This window comes from Betta splendens, chromosome 22, assembly GCF_900634795.4.
Source record: "Betta splendens chromosome 22, fBetSpl5.4, whole genome shotgun sequence".
In the NCBI taxonomy this organism is placed as follows: Eukaryota; Metazoa; Chordata; class Actinopteri; order Anabantiformes; family Osphronemidae; genus Betta; species Betta splendens.
Genome location: NC_040900.2, coordinates 5,311,247 through 5,329,904, shown reverse-complemented (window position 1 = coordinate 5,329,904; position 18,658 = coordinate 5,311,247). Strand labels below are relative to the sequence as shown.

Below are 18,658 nucleotides of genomic sequence, written 5' to 3'. Positions count from 1 at the left end.
TATCGCCAGCAGCAAAATTAGAGCACAACATGTAACTTCTACGACAAGGTGGCAGAAATGGAACCAAATGAGACAATTTACTTCCAAATATTTATTCTGGGCTTTAAGTATTTCTACACTTTTCCAATGGCAACTCTCTTCCATTTGATACAGTTTCCATCCAATACTGATTAAAGCAGACCATTACATTGTTGACACAGTTACACCTTGGCCACCAACATCACTCTTTGAAGTCTCCAAACTAAGCCCCAGTGTCCTGTCAAGTTATTGCCTGTGCAAAAAGATATTCGATATCATGTAAACTGCAATTGTTTTAAAGCACTGTCGTTGTTTCAATCCACTCAACTTTAAATAACTATATTTACAGCAAGAATCGGTTGTGCCCATGTAGTTCATTATAGGTGCCATTCCACCAGAACAACATTCTGGTGGAATGGAACATACTTTTCTTCTCCATGGGTTAGAGGACTAGGAGGGAGCTGTTTTAGCATCCCAAATATAAATTAAACAAATGAATAATACTGGGACCTTCGTAGAGTACTAAGCTCCAACCAGGGACTACAACTGTGGCCCTGAAACTAAATTAAGACTGTGGTTCTTCAAGTGTAAATGCAGGCAGAGGAAGAGTGTCTGAAAAGGTTCCTGGTCCCTAAGAAACGTTTGTGCAAACAAATTCACAAACAATGTTAGAAATAAATGGAAACTTGGCTGTTTCACATGATTACTCAACAACACAGCCAGCAACAGTGAAGAAAAAAAGCCATCACTGCACAATTAATAGACTGCGATGTTTGGTGGTTGGCATTAACAAATCAAATTTCTTTCATATTATGCAAAACTACAGAAGCCTTCATCTTTGCCACGCAGATATTTAGGCACAATAGAATATAAAATAAATTGTTCTTGCAAAACAGCAATCTGCATCTATCATAAAAAAATAGAGTTTTACATTTCACCCCAAATTCCTGCTCTTCCATTCTTCATGTGTTAAATTACCTACTGCCAATCAATCCAGTGTTTGAGTTCAGTCCATCATCTCGTCTAAACTCGGCTCTGAGGCAACACCTTCATATTATTACTGAGAGCTTCTGTTTAATTCATTGCTATGAAAAGAGCATCAACAGCAATCCAAAGCATGTTTCATTAAGGACAATAAAATCAACTCTTTTCAATGCATATCTAATAAAAATATATTTATGTAGCTTAATATTGGTTGTTTATTACAGCAACAGTCCATAAAAGTGCTGAGTTTTAAGCAATGTCTGTAAAAAAAAAGTGTATATATACAAAAATACTGTTTGTATGTAGGCATAAGTCTTAATGCTCCTTCATGCAGCATTGTGTCTTGTATACTCACATCATTCCTTTAGCCTTGTCTGAATGGATACAGGATCCAGTGCTACATTTACACATTTCTACAGCTGTGACCTCAGTGCTGCAAACTCCAACCATCACCTGCCATTACAGTGAATGTTGGAGGAAAAAGGCGGCTGGACAGGTGACAGTGGTCAGATCAGCCTGGAGTTGCGGATGTACTCGATGAGGACCTTGTAGACGAAGCTGTACTGAGACAAAGTCTGAACCAGGATCATCCTCTGATTACGTAGATCCGTTAGGACTCCTGGGATGTCCAGCGGCTGAAACAAACCGGTGTTAGAGTGAGACAAACACAGCACCTTCTCTAAAAAGACAAAGACAGAGGGTTTTATTCTGCACGTTATGAAATTTAAAAAACGACTGGCTATGTGTATAGTGTTTGGGACATAAGTCAACCCAACCTTTCAAATACACCAAGACATCACTTATCTCTGGCGTCAGTTATTGCAGTAATTTACTCTTTACATGTTTAACATTAATACTTAAACTATGGTTTTCATCATACTGACACTTACTCCTAAACCTTGGAGTGAATATGAATGAACAAACTTTCTTTCTGCAACAGGCTTCTGAAATTGGGCCTTTTAAGGGTAGGTGCATTGTAAGACGTTACCTCATTGTGCTCTAGGCAGGCTATTATGATCTCACACAGAATGACCACTCCTGTCCGTCCCACGCCAGCACTGCAGTGGATGAGCACAGGTAGGTTGGGGTCGCTGTTGGTGTGTCTCCTCACAGACTGAATTTCCTCCAGGTAAGCTGGAGAAAAAGAAAAGTTTAGTAAAATCGTTAATTAAGCTTTGGAAAATGACACTCTTCTTTCCAGGCTAGCTGTCTTCATTAGTAGCATCGTTTGGGATACTGAGTTCCGTTAAAGTAAATGTTTTTCTTGCAGATATTTAATTATCTATCATGCTGATCCCACTCACTGAGGAAGCCTTTAAAGTCTTCTGGACAGCTGTGGTCAGGCCAGTCTGTGTACTGCAGATGCCAGACTGTCCTCTCCTGTCCCGTCAGGAGGTGTTTGATCTTTAGGCCTGTGGTGGCGTAGCAGCCCGACCCTGTGCGGAACCGTGTGGTGATTTTGAAGCGGCCATAAGTCACGGTGTTGTGTCGTGATCCTAGTCGGGGCCAGTACCGGTAGCTCTTCTCTCTATTACCCTCCTGGGGAGCATTGACACGGACAAGGTCAGTCTGGGTAGTAATGAGGAGGAGGAGGGAAAAAAAAAATCACTGAAGCTGGAAAAGGGAAGGGAACGCACCTCTTCCGCAGTGACCATAGCGATGATGGAGACACCCTGCTCCCACACCATCTGCCAGAAGTCCTGACACGTGTTTGACATTGGACCTTGTGTGGCGATGTAGTTCCACTCCTCTCCAGATACCGTTAACTAATAAAGAAAGACACCACATCACTGTCTTTATCAGCAATGTTTAAAAATTAAATCAGTTAAGCAATAACTAGAAATCCCTAAGCATGGCTAAGAATCTGTATTTTAGGTGTCACAGACTGACTAGAGACTAGGCCAAAGATTTCAAGGTTCAGTACTGGAATTGATGCTGATTCTTCAAGTAGTAAGGGGAGTTTAAGCGTTATTAAAATGGTAGGACTGTAGTATGTCCACTATTGAAGGACTACAATAGGCTGATTCGCCAGTGTGTATATATTCAATTATAGCATTTTCCACTGCAGGCGCCAGCACTCCTATGACTTGTATGAGGATAAGTGGTTCGGATAATGGCTCACAGAGAAACCAGCCCATCAGCCTGTTGTCAAAAACACCAAGTATGTAGGTGTGTCGTTGTCTTCATTAACAACTCAATTACGTTGTGGTTTGTTCAGCGTTCCATCATAATGTGCATCTCTTGACACCTTACCCTAATATGAGATGCATTGATGTATCCCGTGTTGTTCTCTTTGGTGGGAACCAGCTCCACTCTATTCTTGTCATACGGCAGGACGTCTTGGAAGCGGTTTTTGTCCGCGCTCTCCGGCAGCTGGGCAATGGTGCATTCTCCTCCTGGACGCTTGGGGATGTTCTCGTACTCCTTTAACAGCTCTCCCATCTCCATGTGTTGTTCCAGCACTTTACACTGACACACAGCAACGAGGAAACCGTACATAAATGATTGTCAACCACACACAAGGCTTTCAAAGCAATCTTAACATTTTGACAGTGTGAGACAAATTGAATTCTTCCTTTTAGGCAATTACTATTGCGTCACTCAGACGTCAGCAAGTCATTTCTTATTTACTGTCAATATACCTCAGGTTACCATGACAAGACAAAATAAGTTTTAAGTAAATTTGATCTGTACAAGTGGAATTTTGTGGACAGTGAATTTACAGCTGACTGTAGCAGAGTGCCATGCGTACAATACACTGCTAACTGCTCATTTTCAAGCTTAACAAGGCTGACCAGTTTGACGTGTGTAAGTCATGAAGACAAACACTAAATAAAAGTACTGTATCAAAGATTATTACTGTTCAGGTTATGGAATTGAACTTAACTCCAATTACTTTTCAAATTTAATACTAACTTGCTACCTGCATCAAGCAAATACTCAAGTTTCTCACCTGTTCGTCATTAGACGCGTGTTTAGGCTCATCCTTCACCTTGTCTGGGACCGGCTGTCTGGACACGGACAGGCCATTGAGCTTGGCCACTTTCAGAGGGCCCATTTTCTTTACCTCTGACCTTGATCCCTTTTTCATTCCCTAGTATATCAACAGAGCAGAGATAGGAAAAAGTCCAGTTGGTTTCAGAGAAAAGACGGGCGATCAGATAAGAGGAGGGACTGCGCAGGCTCCCTGGGCGTGTTCTAACAGAATGTTACCTATCAGGTTCTTTAAAAGCAGACCTACCACATTAGTGTGCAAGAGTGTTTGTTTTACATCAGCCAGGGCTGGATACAGTAAAGTTACATAATATATAGTTATGCATAGATGTTTCTCTGATGTTCTAATAGATGTTGTGAAGGGGCTAGTGAGGCTTGACTACTTCACTGGATGAATAGCTCTCAGTTCATACAGAAATCGGGAGGAGACTCACCGCAGGCGGCAGCCCTTCGACTGTTTTTTTTGCAGGAGGCACATCAGACACAGGCCTCTTCCTGAAGTCTGTTTTGATCTTCTGCTTGGCCTCGCTGCTCAGGTCTCCCTCCGACACGGAGGGCATAATCCTGGGCTGTCGCAAATCTGACAGCCGATACAGAGGCTCAGTCTCCTGGATCAGGGGGTGAACCTTGTAGGCCAAGGAGCTCATTATGGACGGATCGAAGGAGGAGCCGATAGGATATGCGGGAGGAGGCTCTACAGGAGTCTGCAGCTGGGGGGTCAGGGAGGAGAGGGATGTCAGGCTGTGATGCTGTTGCGGTGGATGCTCAGAAACAATGGCTGCAACCGCATCCTGAGAGAGTGGAGTGTGACGCCCATCATCCTCAAACTCCTCTTCTTCACCACTGCTGTGAACCAGCATCGTAGCATCTGAGAGGGACTTTTTATGTCCATACTGCACATCCTCCTTGATGTCCCCTTTGTCCTCTGACTTTGTCTGCTCCAAAAACACGTTAAGCTGGGAGCCCTGAGAGCGACCCCCACACACCGTTGGAGGGGGTGTGGCGGTTTCAGCAGCTGAGGACGACATGGTGCGCTCTTGGACCCTCATCGCTTCCAGACTGTGAGCCAGTCCAGCAATCTCAATGGAGTTACGCTTCTGAGCGTGGTATGGCTGTCTGTATGGGGGAGCACTGAAAAGAGGCTCTGACACCTCTTGTAAGGAATGAGCAACCGGCAGGCTGTCCTCCTGGAAGGTCTGGACTGAATGATGCACGCGCCGCATGATGACCAGATCCGGGTTGCTACTGCTGACATAAAGGTGGCGTGACAAGTCCGGTGTGCTGTTTGCTGGCCGAGGATGGGCGTACGGGTATGGTGGAGGCGGTCGATAAACCTTTGTTCTCATGATGTTAGGAGCTGGATACTCCTGGGCTTGTTGTAACTGTACATTAGTGAGCTCAGGGACACTAACTGCCCCCACCACAGGTCTTCTCTCAGTAGGATAGGGGTATTGGGAGGGGCTGTGGAAACTGGAGCCCAGATGAAAGGGATAGTGGTGGTGTTGAGTTGTTCCACCATGCTCCCCTCTGATCTCTGGCTGGCTGTAAACTAGAGGGTCTGGTCTGCTGTAAGCATACGAGCTTCCAATGTTCAGATTCCTCATGGAGTGGCTCTGGCGGTGCTCCTGAGATAAAATCATCCCTCCTCCCATGCCTCTGTTTTTCTGTCGCATCACTGTCTCATAATCAGGAGTGGCGCGGTAGGAAGGTGGGATGAGAGCGCTGTGGCGATGCGACGGGATGTAGTCAGGTCTGGTGATGTCACTAGTGATGGAGGGGTTGGAAGACATTGGTGAAGGCTGAAGATAGTGCTGGGGATTGGTTAGAGAGCTGGTGCTGTGGGCGCTGTACACGCTGCCATTCCGTAAACGCCCTCCACTATTGTATTCCATAGGAGAGCAGTCCAAGCTGGTCTGGGAATGGTAGTAATAGCCGTTCTGACTGTTCATGTACAGGTTGTCTTTAAGGATGAGACCATTGGGGAAAAAACAGAAGTAATATATTAAAAACAAACAGAATAAATGTTATAAAGGACTTAAAGTGTTTTGAAATGTTGGGATTCTTTAAATGCAGTAGTTACCCTGTGATGACGTGTATGGCTCTGTGAAATGGCCATTGTAGTGCATCTGTGGGGGGGTCATCATGTAGGCTGAAGGCTTTGGCTACAAGACAAGAGGGATTTAGTTTCAGGATGTGTCGTCCAAATGCTGCCCAGCAACAAAGAATATAAATGGGTGGTGGCAAATATGTTGTGTGTAAGTGTGGACATTACCAGAGATATTCTGGTAGAGGATCTTCTTCTGACAGGGTTGACAACTGTGGGCTGGGTTTGGCTGGTTGGAAAATAAATGTTGTTAAAGGAAGACCTTACCTAATAGTACTATTTGTAGTTCATAGTTTTTTTGTTGTAAAAAAAAAATTCTATTAAATTATTTTACTTGAAAATATACACACGCGCACACACAGTGAAAGCAGTACGACATATTTCACAAATCATTCTATAGTTAACATAACCACAATAGTTTTGCTCCAGTAATTTGTTTTAGTTGGGGGGAAGAAAGGATTTCTGCTTTTCAGAAGCAGATTTCTGTTTATCGTGGCATTGTTGGCTAATGTCTTGGTGCTGGCACTTATCATAGGCGGTGGCTGATAGTGTCGCTCACCCCTTACTAGCAGGCAGAGAGGGACGAGAGAGCATTGGAAAACGAGGAAAAGACAGACTAAGAAGAGACTTCTGGGAGCCATCAGAAGGCAGGGGGTCACACTCCTCTCTGAAGAGAGAGGAGGAGAAAGGTAGCGAAGTGAGGCTACACTAAAAACACAAGCAAAGAGGACGACAAAGGAGGAGACAGGAACTGGACTAGACCTGTTAAAAGAGAGGCAAACACTTACAGGCTACTCTTGTTAATCTTATAAAACTTGAGTCTGGCCAGACACATCCGGCACACGTATTTGGAGGTTTCCATGTCTTCCTAGTAAAAAAAAGGGAGAGAAACAAACGAAAATAATAGATGGCAATACAGTTAATGAGGTGTTGGCGTTTGATAAGGTATCTACAAAGTAAGAGCACACCTGTGTTTGCCTTCACATTTTTCTTACAGCTAATGGTATGTTACTTAATGCCTCACACTCAAACAACCAACCCTAGTCACACTGAACACACACTACAAAGATCATTTCCACTTTCCTTGCATTTAACAAGCAACAGTAATGTCCCTGGGGACGTGAAGAGAACAGAAGGTGTAATGGCAGCAGAGACTTACTGTCTGGAACTGAACACTCTCCTCCCTGTTGGCTAGCTCCAGGGCAAAGAAAGACCTGTTGTGACTCATGTTGGTAATTTCATTCCACCTACACCAGACAATTCACACAGCGGCAAGAGAAAGAAAACACATGATGTCATGTGGTCACAAGACCAAAAGTATTTAAGAAACAGCATCATTACAACCGTCTATCACCAGCTACCTGACTCACCTCTTAGGTCACATTCCAGTCTGGATACAATTTCTATGAATAGCTCTGAGCGCTGTCACAGTATGCACTGACAGAATTATCTGATTTAATGTAATTACTGCTCAACTAACAACAACAACTAACAACTTTAAGAGGTGCTATGTCCTTCTGGTAAATGTCTTGGTCTCACATTTACCTGAATAAAAGAAGTGGCCTCGCATTTTTGTGCTTGACAAAGATGCCGTCGAGACAGGATCCTAGGGTAACATCTGTGCCCGTGCTGTCCTACAAGGAGAAAAATCACAGCTGTTGAAGCTGTGCAGTAGAGGATACGAAAACTAATAATAATAATAATAATGACTTTAGTGTGATGGGAATTACAGTATTGACCTACCTTGGCTTGATAGCTTTCCTGGCCATACCCTTCCATTTTCTCCACCTCCTGCATGTACAGCATCTCTGCCTCTGGGGGTGATAAACCCCTGAATAGAATAAAAAAAATGACAAAAACATCCCAAAACAGATTCACTTTTAAAGAAAACAACCAAAAAGATCAAGATGTATTATGTGACTCCAGTTCATGCAAAGACAAACAAATGAAGCAGAGTTCGAGGCGCACAGAGGCCGATTCTTCATACGCCTGCTTACCTGAGAGACTGATATTGGTGAGCCACTTGTTGAATGGCTTCTTCCAGTACCCGCTCATCCTGGATCCAGTCCTGTGCAGAGTCTGAATTAATGGCGAACTGATATAAAATAAAACTAGACACAGGACTTACGTGTTGAGAATATGTCTAAGAAAATGCTTACGATAGGAAATAACAATAACTTCTGTAGGAAGTCAAGAGAGTCCAGTCGATTGAAGTCTCCAAAGTCCGCTGTGAACATAAAGACAGATACGCTAATAACTAAATGAAGCAAGGCATTTCCGGGCAGTCTGATTAAACCCTGTAACATGTTCATTGAACACAAGGTGTAGTATAACATCCCTTGGAAAGCTGCAGGGCCTGAGGAATGGATGTGCTAATTTTAAGTGACGAGGGCCGGTTTGTTATAGAAGGGCATTGCTTCAGCGTCTGGCAACGTCCAGTCCAAAACTGTTCCAGCTTCAGACTGCCTGCTGGCAATACACAGCTATGTTGAGTATCCCAGGCATCAGCAATGTTTAAAAGCCACATCACAGTTTCACTCTAGGCTATTCTTGCTTGTACTCTAGCAGCTACACAACTTAATTTACAATTTAGGTTGCATGACAGCTCAAATACTGGCTTTATTAAAAGGCACATACAGCATTGCTTCAACAGTAATTGATCTCGCTCTATTGCTGTGCTAAAACCCAGGCCAGTGAGTTGCAGTGCCAGATTTAACTCTCAGTGTCTGAGATTCTTCTGGCTGGAAAAAGCAGGAGGACAGTCAGTGACGAGGCTCACAGTTTTAGTATAGACAGACTGAAACACATGGTTCATGTTGGGTGCTGTATTTTTGAAGAGGTTTTAATTTTTTTTAAATTTAGATGTTTGACACAAACTATAGCTACAATTTAAAAATGCAAAGATGACATGAGATGTAAAAACAATGTTTTACATCCCGTGCAACAGTCCATTCACTCTGCTATCTGTGTTTGGATGCAAATGCATTTCCCCTCTTCCTCTAGTTACTGTAGCCTGGGATAATTCCTGTACAATTTGCAGAAGTGAAGGGCTGAGATTCAAACAGATGGTGGTTAACGTGAAGTTACTGTTTTATCAAACATTTATCTTACCTTGCACTGCCAGGCTGGCTAAATGTATAGCTTGGTCTAAGGAGTATGAGATCTTGCCCTCTAAAACGTCCTTCTTCAGCTGAAGATAATACTGATATCTGTGGAAAGAAAGAACGGTTACTTAAGGGAAAAGATAAGAAGTGGTGACTTCATGCATTGCACTGAAACTGAATGGGAAGCAGCAAGACAGGCTAAATCTAATGAATTCAAATGTGGAAATAAAAAACACTATGTGGTTGCACTTGATAAACTTTACATTTGTATATTTTTGACTGGCAATAAGCACTAATAATGGCCTATAGAACATCACAGACTCAGGGCGCATCACCTTGTGATCTCCTGTTGCAGTTGGGTAACACTGGGTATGTAAAACACGACTCCAAAGTAAACAGTGGGCTCCAGCCCATACTTATCCAGCTGCTTTTTCAGCGGCTTCTCCAAGTCAATCCATCTCTGCTGGTTCTGCTTGTTGAAGTACCACAAGCTGAAGTAGGTTATCTAACACACAGAGAAAGAATAATCATTTTTATATGTTTGTAATAAAAGTTTTTGCTTTTGCTGTTTTTGCCTTTTATTTTTGATGACATTGCTATGAGTTGGAGTTTAATCCAAACATTTCACCAAAAAAAGGGTACATAAAAAAATCCAAATTGATGTCAAAGTGAAAATAGATCTGTACAAATACTAGCTTTACGTACAGTCACTGATGTGGTTTTCCGCATGTGAAAATGCCCTATTAAATCTAATGTAGTTTAATGAAAAAAAATTAAATATTGCAATTGTGGCTACATAACATTAACATGCCTCCAGATAAGTGTTTCATTTTAGGTGGACTTATCAGCTGATTATCATTGCTGCATTAAGAGAAAGATGTGTGGATAGTCAAAAAGATTGTAAACATTCACCAAATTTGGAATTTTGGTCTGTACAAATAAAAGTAGATTTGATTAAATGTAAACATGACATTATTAACATTAACATAACATTAGCCCAACTTAAACTGTTAACATTCCCCTGTGAGTGTGTCAACAACGAACACTTGTGAGGTAGTCAAACATTAAAAAAAGTCATATGTTACATTTGCCAATCTGTCTGAAATTACATACATCTCTGAAGTCTGAACAAAAATGACAGCATTTGCTCATACTAGAAAAAAAGAAGACCTAAGAGGAGGAAGTCTACGACTAGAACAGACACTGCCATCATGACTAAAGTAATGATGCCCTGCTACACAGTCACACAATGCGAATTCCACCTGCATGTTTACCATTCACTGTCGATTTAATGTGCAATTGGACATGAATGCACTAAAGCCTACACCCCTTTCGGTTCATGACTAGCAGGTGGTGTGACTGTGGTCACAGTGATTGCGAACGCACCGAGTACTGTCATGGCTAAGAAATGCATTTCTTGACCACAATGCCCACGCTCTGAGCGCCAGATATGCAGAGAACGCAGTTGACCAATTCCCAGGTCAGGTCATAAGCAGGACAAAAATTCGAAGCAGTGTCGTCACTAAATGAGTAAATACTGACGAACCGGTTACTCCCTGTTCACCTCATTAGTTTCAAGTATGAGGCCAACCCAAACAAAAACACACATGGTGACTCTGTAAAGGGTCCAACAGGCAGAACAATCCATACTTGTGCTTGCAGAAAACATACATACCTCCCTCAACTCGAGTCTCTGGGCAACTGCCTCCAAACATTCCTGCCCAGTGCTCTCCACCGAGAGTGTAAACTCAACAAACTCCCCATTGAGCTGCTGAATCCGGGTGACGAGGCAGCTCTTGCTTGACACAGTATACCGTCGGGTCCTTTTCAATTTCAAGCCAAATGGCAGGGGCATGATTCACACGTCTTCTAGACAGAGGTATTCACTTAGTCAGAGAAATGAGTCTCCTGTTGACCTCTGGGAAAATGCGTGAATGCTGCAAGTCAAGGAGTTCATCGTCAACGGATCTGAAAACCAAAACCACAAGAAACGTCTTTAAAGAAACCACAAAAAATAAGGACAAGACAGAGTAAGCGACGTTCAGCTATTAGTCGGGCCTGTCAGTAGTATCGGATGCGGATGACAAGCAGACACACCTGGTGTGTCACGTGTCGCCTTGGACCGGTTGCCAGATTAGACAAAACAAACGTATACCAACACGCAGCATTTTACCTTATTTATAAGTCAATGCAATTAGCGACATTAGCATTGACAGTCAGCATCTATTGGTTATTACGAATGATACTACCACAACCTACAAATCAACTTTAAGCAATTTGTAGCAGACTATGCGATCTGTGATTGGCGTTGCTGTAACGTGTTTTGCTACGTATCTCCTTTCGGCAAATAGTCTCACACAGACACTGACAAAAGTAACCTACAAGCTAAAAGTAAAGTCTCTAGTTTTTCCACTTTAACCTCAAAATACTATCTATATACATACACGACTTATCTAACTTTATTTTATTGCACAAACACGTTTGTTCCAAGTGTCAGCCATTTTCAAAACTATCTACCTTGTTTTAGCAATTCAAATACCTATTATAGTTTACGAAGAACTAACGAGGCATTAGCTTTGTAGCTAACATGCTAACTTAGCCTAGTTTTGTTCCAGCAAATAGACGACACCCTTGGGAAGTTGACGTCGCCGGTAAATATTTGGAGCAAAAACGTAAACGTTACCGTTAGCCAACAGACGCACATTAGCAGTCCAACTAGGATTCTCTCCTGTGTGATTCCGCCCTCCAGGTCAGCTCACTACAATATTATCATATATTTACAGACACTACACACTGCTGACTTTGCTGCAGTTTGTTTCTGGATCAAAAGTAACGTTGTGCTCCATGTCTCTAGTTGCGATGGATCCATGCGACTGACGCTTCCTGGGATTGGAAGAGCAACAAGTGTACCCCGTCTACATCCGCCATTCTATAACGTTAAAATTGGCTCCTCAGCGCATAATCATTGTGCATAATATAATATAACATAATATACTCCACCATAAAAGCCTCAAGCCTTGAGGCGACCGGCACTTTCCCGAACAGACGCTCCAAAACGCACTTATAGTTCCTCCGTGGCGGAGGAATACACGGAGGTTTTCTGAGCTATGACATCACACGGCAGGAATGCCGAACGGTGAAAATGCCAGAAGTGGGCCAGCTGCCCGCAGACCTGTCTGTTTACTTTTTACAACGACTGACAGCTGCAGTGGCAAACACTGATCATTGTGCAATTGCGAAGGGGCTTCCCTTTGTTAATGTTTGCCAAACGACCAAAGTTGTAATAATGGCTGTGTACGCTGCTGGCTGGTGGCTAAGCAGCTACCGGTTTGTAGCAAACATTTCATTATAATGAGCAAGTTTACAAGAAGAATAAAAATTTATTGCAATAATAAAGATACTTTCTGGAACAGTCAGCAATTCTTACACACATACGGTGTATATACTAAACCAACCACATTAGACAGTTTCCAAGTAATTAAACTATTTTTCTAGAAATCTCCATTTGTTGCAGCTAAAACACCTAAAATAAGACATTTATCTGATATACACGAAAAAAAAATGTGGTTTTGTAAAAAGACAATATATTGGTATACATTGGTGGAAAAACAGAAGCACAACCAGCTGCAGTTACACACACACACACAGAGGGGCTTTCAGAAATTCAGATTTCTTTCTGAGGTAACACTCACTCAGTAAAAAGGAGCATTATTGATGTATTACTCAGAAATCATCATCGCTGACAGAAGCAGCTACATCAGTATGCCGCTCGTTGGCAGGTTCCAAAATGTGAAGCGACTCAGAGAATGTTTTTTCCAGATCCTCGAGCTCTTTCACCTGCCCATCATAAATCACCTCACCACTGATTACAGTAGTCAATTTGTGGCTTTCACTGGTTATTTCATTGCCTGTTGCATTTGCTCCAGTTTCATTTTGATGGACGTCCTCCTCAGTGATTCCTGAATTGTTGGTAATATGTTCACTGAGCAGAGTTGAGTCAACGCGCTTTTCTTCAGGTTCACCCTCTTCATCATTTTCCTTTGTTTTCACTGGTGAAGCAGTACTTTCAGGGGAGCACGGTGCTGTTAATCCTGGTAAGAAATCAGTGTGGTCTGGTGTATCACAGTGTTCGATCAGTGACGCATAGGGGAGCAGGTCATTGTCTTCTTTGGTCTTCACTTGTCTTCCTCTTGATTCCTGATGTGGCAGGAGTGCATCAAGCAAATCATTTTCCTTTTTTTCAAGCTCTGTATTGGAGGTGGAAGTGTCAAATGGTTCCTCAAAGTCTTTACGCAATGCTTCCAGGAGGTGGCGCATTTTACCCTAAAAAACAAGTCATGCAACCAAAAAAGTGACGATTCCTCAGGTATTTTCAATTTTTTTAAAAACATTTTACCATATGGATATTCTGCATTAAGCTTTTTACCCACCTCATCAAGCCGACCCCGATTCATGTCAATATGCCGATTAATCACTCGGTCAAGGACCCTTGCAGAGAACACAGATTTTCAGATGATACAATAATTATTCATACATAGTGACTTTTTAACTTCTTTGATTATGCTAAAAGAGGAAACTGTCATCAGACCTGTCAGAGATGTGTCCTCTGGACAAGATATCCTCTGTTACAGCAGAAATAAATTCAAGGTACATTAATTCTTCTTCCCTGTCGAGGAACAGAACAATTAACTTCACAATGTGTATATGATTTAAGACTGTTATTACTGCATAATGTTGATGCATGAGACATTCAAATTCTTCCAGATGAATGTAATCATTTAATTCTATTTAATTTAAATCTGTACAGACACAAAGAGAACTTACTCTGCAGACACACTAATCATAACTGGAGATTTTCCACCATCTGATGAAACCCTAGAACATGAGATTTAAATACTTTTATTTTTTTTAATAAATCTCTATTTATTGTTTCCAGAGTTTAGGAGTATATTAGGAAGAAATACTGGCAGAATTAACAGCATGGATGAGACTTCTAGGTCGTTCACAGAAAACATACAAAACACTACGTTGCACATAAAATACAACAATGATATTTTCACCTCACATATTCACCTGGATGATGAATCAAAGTAATAATTGTTTCTGCTCTTGTTTGTTCGAGTGTCTTGTCTCGAAGCTGAAACGTATGTACCATTCAATTCATTCTCAGAACATTCAAGCTCTGTGTTTAATTCCTGCAAAGAAGATTGTAATACCAAAGGGTTATTTTATATTGTCAAGTTATTTTAATTATTATATAATCTTATTAAAATGTATTTGTGAACACTTTTGTTCATGGTTTACAGCAATAACGAAAGTATCACTGAAAATAAGCCACAAATAATCTAAACAAGTAGTCTGAGGACATTCTGATAATCAATCAACGTACAGTATTTTAATAATCACATAATAACATGAAAGGTTACCTGAGTAGGCTCATCACACTCCTGTAAACATTTCCTGGTTTCTGTGCTGCATTAAAGATTGAATTCAAGATATTATAATTCATACATGCTCCACATGTAGAATAACTTGCTGCCATCTATTTCTATCTTTAGAGTGACAGAAACCACAGATGGTAAGTAAATAAGTATTTAACCAGGTGCAGCATTCAAGTGCACTTTCTATCTACAGTATCTTAGCTTTCATTCTAATATTACAGTTCTTGGGGAAATACTGTCAAGTCAAGTATTTTTTACATGTAGTGACGACTGACTTTGTGTATTTTTGACACTTCTGAATAGTAGAAATATTTATTACCTTCCATGATATGTCTCCTGAAGCGTCAGTCTAGAGTTTGTGCAGTCCTGAGGTTTCCTTAATGGTGCTCTGTAGTAGCGATATTTTGACAGGTAGGAAGGTTTTTCTGATTTTAGAGTCTTTGGGGTAAAAGGTTGCTCTTGGGTAAAGTGCTGTGAGTGTTTCTGGAGCAGATCTCCACTGTACGTTTTCTGGCCAGGGTCCTGGAAGGTTTTGTAACAGTTTTGGAATCCTGACGCTCCAAGTGACCATGTTGACGGATTTCTTTGCAAAACAGTCTCTGAGGTCCTGTACTTCATTTCTGATGCTGGGCGAGTGTGATGAGAATGACTCTGAGAACTGACTTTATGTGATGGATAAACTGTCTCCTTAGCATGGAAGGAGGTGAACTTTGGGCTGGAGATCATAGAACTTCTTGAGTAGAGGAAGGGGCTGTCATCATACTGCACAGATAGTCTACTCTAAAGAGTGAAGGGTTAAACAATGAAATTACAATGAGCATTGTTCGTTAAGGTTTACATACACAGTCCCATTTTATCACATACTGCATGTTACACAAACAGTAGGACGAGCTGATGGAAAACAAAGTAACAGCAAGGCACAGGCTTTGATTTCTAACCTGGGCTGAGGAGCAGGAGGCTTGGGTATTCCTCTGTGAAAGAGAGTGTGCTGACTGAGGACGACGCCCTGTTCTCAAGCGTTCCTGACGAATCTGGTCATTGTCTGTAAATAGGAATGGAAAAACTGCATAATAGGCAGAAAAGTACTGCATGTCTACATTTCACTATATCACCAAAATTAGGAATTTTTAAAATAAATGTTGTGTGTTAAAAGATTTAGACTATTTTACCATATTGCATGGATTTAGCCATTGCTTAAATCCACATAACCTTTGCAGATGACAATAACAGCTGTACAGACTTTGTGAAATTTTAATACTGACCACTTGGCTACTTACATTTAACACTATGAATCAAGCTTTTGGGTACTGAGGTATCAATGGCGGCTGTAAAATGAAAAAAAAAGTAAGATGACAGCACATGTACATAGTATTCCATTTATTTCACAATAGAAGTTTTAAGCTGTTTAGCATTTGAAGCATTTTTAGCATCTCTGCCACATGTCTCACCTTTAGCTGAGTAAACCTTTTTATAATGAGACATCATGTGATCTTTAATGATGGATTGTGTTAACTTGCTGGTGGACGGCGGGCAGAAAGCTAAAAGAGGTGGAGAGAAAACAAGATACAGTATTACATCATTTTAATAATCCTACAAATGGCCACAACGTACTTGGTTTATTTACCATGATAATATGGGCACATATTGATACTCACGACTACATTTTGAAGCTCGTCCTTTCACACTAGGGCTGAACCCTAGTCCAGAAGATACACTGCCTACAATGACCATACATGAATAGAAATGGGTTAAAAACAGGTGTAGGAGCCCTATGCTACGTTGTTGTGTATTGGTTTGTTTTGATCACGTGATGGTGACTCATTTAATTAATAGGCTACTTTCACCAGGCACTGGGTTTATATGGACTTAAAACTTTGAAGCTTAAATCACTATGTTCACATTAATCTGAACTATAAAACTTTGAATAGTGAGAGGTGATGACTTAATTTTATTGGCAATCAAGTATCATGTATTGACTAAACAACGTGTTTTAAGTTTATTGATGAGACACAATGTTGAAGATCCTCTATTCATTTCACTATTAGATTAAATGTTAGTTAGGCGAGGTGGCGTCTAACGAAGCATTGAATTACAAGCTGCTGTCTTGCTTTTAGGTATTAAATTTACGATGGCACAAGTCTAAATTGTGTGGCTAAAAGAAAGCCCCCAACTAGAATTTATTTTAAAACACCTAATAAGATTCTAGACAACCTTAGCTTTAGCTAAGTTTCTATTTATTACGCCTATTTCTGCCATCGGCTAGGCTAGCTAATGCTAATAGTATTTGCGTACCTATTCTCGACTCCATGATAACGCTGTCTTCAGCGAAACCCATTTTCCAAAAAAAGGAGCAGCGGCAGACACCCGGAAACTATCGCGTTCGTCTCCGCAATCATTTTAACACTGGACATGTATGGAAATGTAACAGTAAGAACCCGACACTAGCTAATAAGCAGATGAGAGGCAAAGCAAGGCTTCCCCGTCGCCATGCTGGTTGCTATGACGATGGCCGGTGTCGTCATCACGCCCATGCGCACGGCAGATCACGCCACAGACCACCCACCTCCACAAATGCCTCACCTCACCTGTCATTTTACTGGGAAGAGTAAATGAAACAACAGGCTCGGAGAGAAAATCCAGTAGATCTATAAGTATGTAAATTATTGTCATTATTTATTTATTTATTTCTAAAGGAAAGAAGAAAAAGAAATCAGGCAGGAATAATTACTTCTTTTATGCATATCGTGTTTTGTGTCATTGTGCGATTGCTGGAAGCGGATGTGGTATTTTCGGAGCAACCATTTGTAGCTACATGCGTAATCCAAATGGTGGAACCAGTGTGAAGCCCATAAACTGCAAGAAAAGCACGCCTTTATTGTCTTAACAGGCCATTAAAGACAAAGGCATGTGTACTGGAGCTACTGTGTCTACCAATTAACAGCTCAACGCCCTTCTACTCGCACTGAATCAACAAATGTCGGCTTAATAGAGCAGAGAAACAGATTTAAGTGAAAATTCAGAGCCATTTACCCTCATAGGGCCATGAAACAGTAAATATTTATCATTCCTGGCAGGGTCCCTGTCTGCTGCTGGGTTCCAGAGTCATACTCTGTGCTTTCCTCACACAACAGCCATTAGACGCAAACAGACGGCTGTGACTTTATTTGCCATTAGCAGAGACAAATTATAAGCAACCGTGTAGTTATAACTATGTGTAGATGTAAAGATGTTACATTTCTCTTTCAGTTCACATTAGAGCAGGATGTATGATTCATTTGTCAAAGCGAATTTTGATTTTTGACTAGTAATAACTTTTTACACTTCATTTACACCTTTTAATGCTGCTACACTACATATGTCCTAATGTCAAAAGGCCTTGTCTGCGCTATAAACTGCTGCACTGTGCACTGCTAATTGATTTCCACACCCTGACTGTATTAGCGTTCGTGGGTTCTCCCATGTGGCCACTAAAGCCCAAACACAAAATAAAATGTGGTGGTAAGTTCTATAACATCAGTGCTCCTCACCCGTAGATTAACAGATGCCATTTAATGAAGCACCTTAATGACTTTAAGATCTACGATAGACAAGATTAATCAAGGATGTTTGTCATAATGAAAACCACAGACATCAGAGTTTTCAACAGCTCTAATACAGTAGAATGAAACATTGTGGGAAAACTGAGAACACAAAATAGAAAATCTGATTAAAGTAGGTGCATGTTACTTGTGAGAACATTCTGTCAACAGCATATTGTTAATTCTGTTTTCTGTCATGTTCCTTGTATTGTTGTGTAGACCTTTTAACCCCTCACGTCATTTACCAACAAAAGATTGTAAATGACTTAATAGCCGTGTGACACGCCACAATGTGTGAGACATACATTTTGAATGACGCTGTGACCACAAACCAAGTTTGCTGATTTATTTTTTACCCTTTGTGCTTAATACAGACTTCAGTTCATGTTAATGGTTGAAAAATCTGATGCACTGAAATAGAATGACATTAGAAAA

At 41.2% G+C, this 18,658-nt stretch overlaps 2 protein-coding genes across 6 annotated transcripts; both read right to left on the bottom strand.

Annotated features, from left to right (window-relative positions):
* Positions 1 to 76: 76 nt before the first annotated feature.
* On the bottom strand, positions 77 to 12,325 carry ptpn21 (protein tyrosine phosphatase non-receptor type 21). Of its 4 annotated transcripts, none has more exons than XM_029138002.3 (20): positions 12,205 to 12,325; positions 10,880 to 11,172; positions 9,540 to 9,709; positions 9,212 to 9,309; positions 8,260 to 8,327; positions 8,098 to 8,168; positions 7,844 to 7,931; positions 7,646 to 7,734; positions 7,260 to 7,347; positions 6,889 to 6,968; positions 6,660 to 6,767; positions 6,269 to 6,329; positions 6,077 to 6,158; positions 4,431 to 5,956; positions 3,956 to 4,096; positions 3,256 to 3,471; positions 2,640 to 2,768; positions 2,307 to 2,541; positions 1,991 to 2,136; positions 77 to 1,637 (listed from the first exon to the last, which is right to left on the bottom strand). In XM_029138002.3, exons 2-20 carry the CDS (start codon positions 11,057 to 11,059, stop codon positions 1,509 to 1,511), a joined length of 3,705 nt encoding a protein of 1,234 aa, XP_028993835.1. In that variant the 5' UTR covers positions 11,060 to 11,172; positions 12,205 to 12,325; the 3' UTR covers positions 77 to 1,508. The 4 variants fall into 4 exon arrangements, with proteins under 4 accessions (XP_028993835.1, XP_028993832.1, XP_028993833.1 ...); XM_029137999.3 differs by lacking the exon at positions 12,205 to 12,325 and adding an exon at positions 11,888 to 12,110; XM_029138000.3 differs by lacking the exon at positions 12,205 to 12,325 and adding an exon at positions 11,907 to 12,110.
* Positions 12,326 to 12,484: 159 nt separating this feature from the next.
* spata7 (spermatogenesis associated 7) lies at positions 12,485 to 17,161 on the bottom strand. Of its 2 annotated transcripts, XM_029138004.3 has the most exons (12): positions 16,938 to 17,160; positions 16,301 to 16,363; positions 16,094 to 16,183; positions 15,923 to 15,970; positions 15,584 to 15,687; positions 14,965 to 15,425; positions 14,631 to 14,676; positions 14,278 to 14,399; positions 14,029 to 14,079; positions 13,793 to 13,870; positions 13,635 to 13,692; positions 12,485 to 13,527 (listed from the first exon to the last, which is right to left on the bottom strand). In XM_029138004.3, the coding sequence occupies exons 1-12, from the start codon at positions 16,978 to 16,980 to the stop codon at positions 12,928 to 12,930; spliced, it is 1,764 nt and encodes a 587-aa protein (XP_028993837.1). In that variant the 5' UTR covers positions 16,981 to 17,160; the 3' UTR covers positions 12,485 to 12,927. The 2 variants fall into 2 exon arrangements, with proteins under 2 accessions (XP_028993837.1, XP_028993838.1); XM_029138005.3 differs by lacking the exon at positions 14,029 to 14,079 and having other exon boundaries at positions 16,938 to 17,161.
* Between the last annotated feature and the right edge of the window lie 1,497 nt (positions 17,162 to 18,658).